Source organism: Vombatus ursinus, unplaced genomic scaffold (assembly GCF_900497805.2).
Source record: "Vombatus ursinus unplaced genomic scaffold, bare-nosed wombat genome assembly UNPS02001357.1, whole genome shotgun sequence".
Classification (NCBI taxonomy): Eukaryota; Metazoa; Chordata; class Mammalia; order Diprotodontia; family Vombatidae; genus Vombatus; species Vombatus ursinus.
The window spans coordinates 1-1,225 of record NW_020941135.1 but is presented as its reverse complement, the minus strand read 5'-3'; the positions used below and the strand labels follow the sequence as shown (position 1 = coordinate 1,225).

The 1,225-nt window shown below is 55.8% G+C and overlaps 1 protein-coding gene across 2 annotated transcripts; it reads right to left on the bottom strand.

Annotated features, from left to right (window-relative positions):
- Nucleotides 1-6: 6 nt before the first annotated feature.
- Nucleotides 7-1,215, bottom strand: LOC114045620 (protein FAM71B-like). 2 transcript variants are annotated; one of them, XM_027865701.1, is made up of 3 exons: nt 648-1,215; nt 274-320; nt 7-151 (listed from the first exon to the last, which is right to left on the bottom strand). In XM_027865701.1, the coding sequence occupies exons 1-3, from the start codon at nt 1,211-1,213 to the stop codon at nt 39-41; spliced, it is 726 nt and encodes a 241-aa protein (XP_027721502.1). In that variant the 5' UTR covers nt 1,214-1,215; the 3' UTR covers nt 7-38. The 2 variants fall into 2 exon arrangements, with proteins under 2 accessions (XP_027721502.1, XP_027721507.1); XM_027865706.1 differs by having other exon boundaries at nt 7-145.
- Between the last annotated feature and the right edge of the window lie 10 nt (nt 1,216-1,225).

Sequence of the window (1,225 nt, the reverse complement as noted above, 5' to 3'; positions counted from 1 at the left end):
TGTTCATGTCGATCTGAGTGGCTGAGGCCTTAGAGGCCTCAGTTGTGCCCCCCACGTTGGCGAGGACTGAGGTGCTTTCGGATAGAGCGGGAGAAGCTTCGCAACAAGGAGGCGATACGGCTGAGTTTCTTAGTTGAGGCAGTGACTGGAATTGGGAGACAAAGGGGACTCAGGGAGAGACCAAGTTGCTTTGGTTCTGTCCCCCCTCCATCTCCCTTTTTCTGTAACATGGCATCAGCTGGAAGGACAGAGGACAAGCAGAAAGTGCCTTACGAGGGATGCTGGCTGAATCTTTATTCTTCCTTGGTTTGTGAGCGGTCCTGGAAGCATGGGACAAGACAAAGAAAACATCCAAAGTTAGACTGATGACGAAAGCTAATGGAACAGCTCACGCTCAGGTGAAATTAAGATCTTGGGAGGTTTCAGGAGAGAAGCCCCACTGCCCCCTTCACGTCCTGTTTACTAGATTCCCCCTGAAGAAAATGGTAATAATGATAATAACGATGGTAATAGAGATAATCCCAATCTAGAAAAAGAAAAGACCCTTTCTAGGCAATGTTCATGAAATCTCCATCAGGATCCTTCTTTTTGGAGGGACACAAAAGAGGGGCATGCATAGCTAGCAGCTGGCAAGCAACTCCTCTCACCTGGAATCCTTTACAGATGGGCTGCGGCTGGTGGCTTTGTGGGAAGATGGGCTGTGGCGGCTTCCCCCAGGCTGGTGGCTGGATTTCTGCATCTCCCTGGAAGTCACAGCCCGCCGGGATGACCTCCTCTGGCCACCGCTGCCTTCCTTCTCGGCCTGTCTGCGAGCTTGGCCTTCTCTGCGCTGGGAGTGCCTCCGCGATGACATCCCTTTCGTGGATACCTTTGGACTGGCCATGGTCACCCTCTGACTTCCGTCCCGCTCACTCATGTCGCCCTCGCTCTGCAAGCTTGACACCAGGGGGTACTCGGGCCTGAGCGGGGTGACGGTTCCTAGGCCCGCCACACTCCCAGCTCCAGCAGAGACCACACTCACGTGGCCTGAGGGCGTCAGGCTGCCGGTGCCTGCCGAAGCCATGATCACCGAGTCTGGTGACATGCTGGCAGCGCCAGCCAGCATTAGACTAACACTGCTGGCAGACACGGTCTCTGTTACCTGCCCAGTTGCAGTCCCAGCCGGGGCTACACTTACACCAGGCCCCTGGCTGCCTGCTGTGGCTGTCCCCATCCCCGGGGGGGC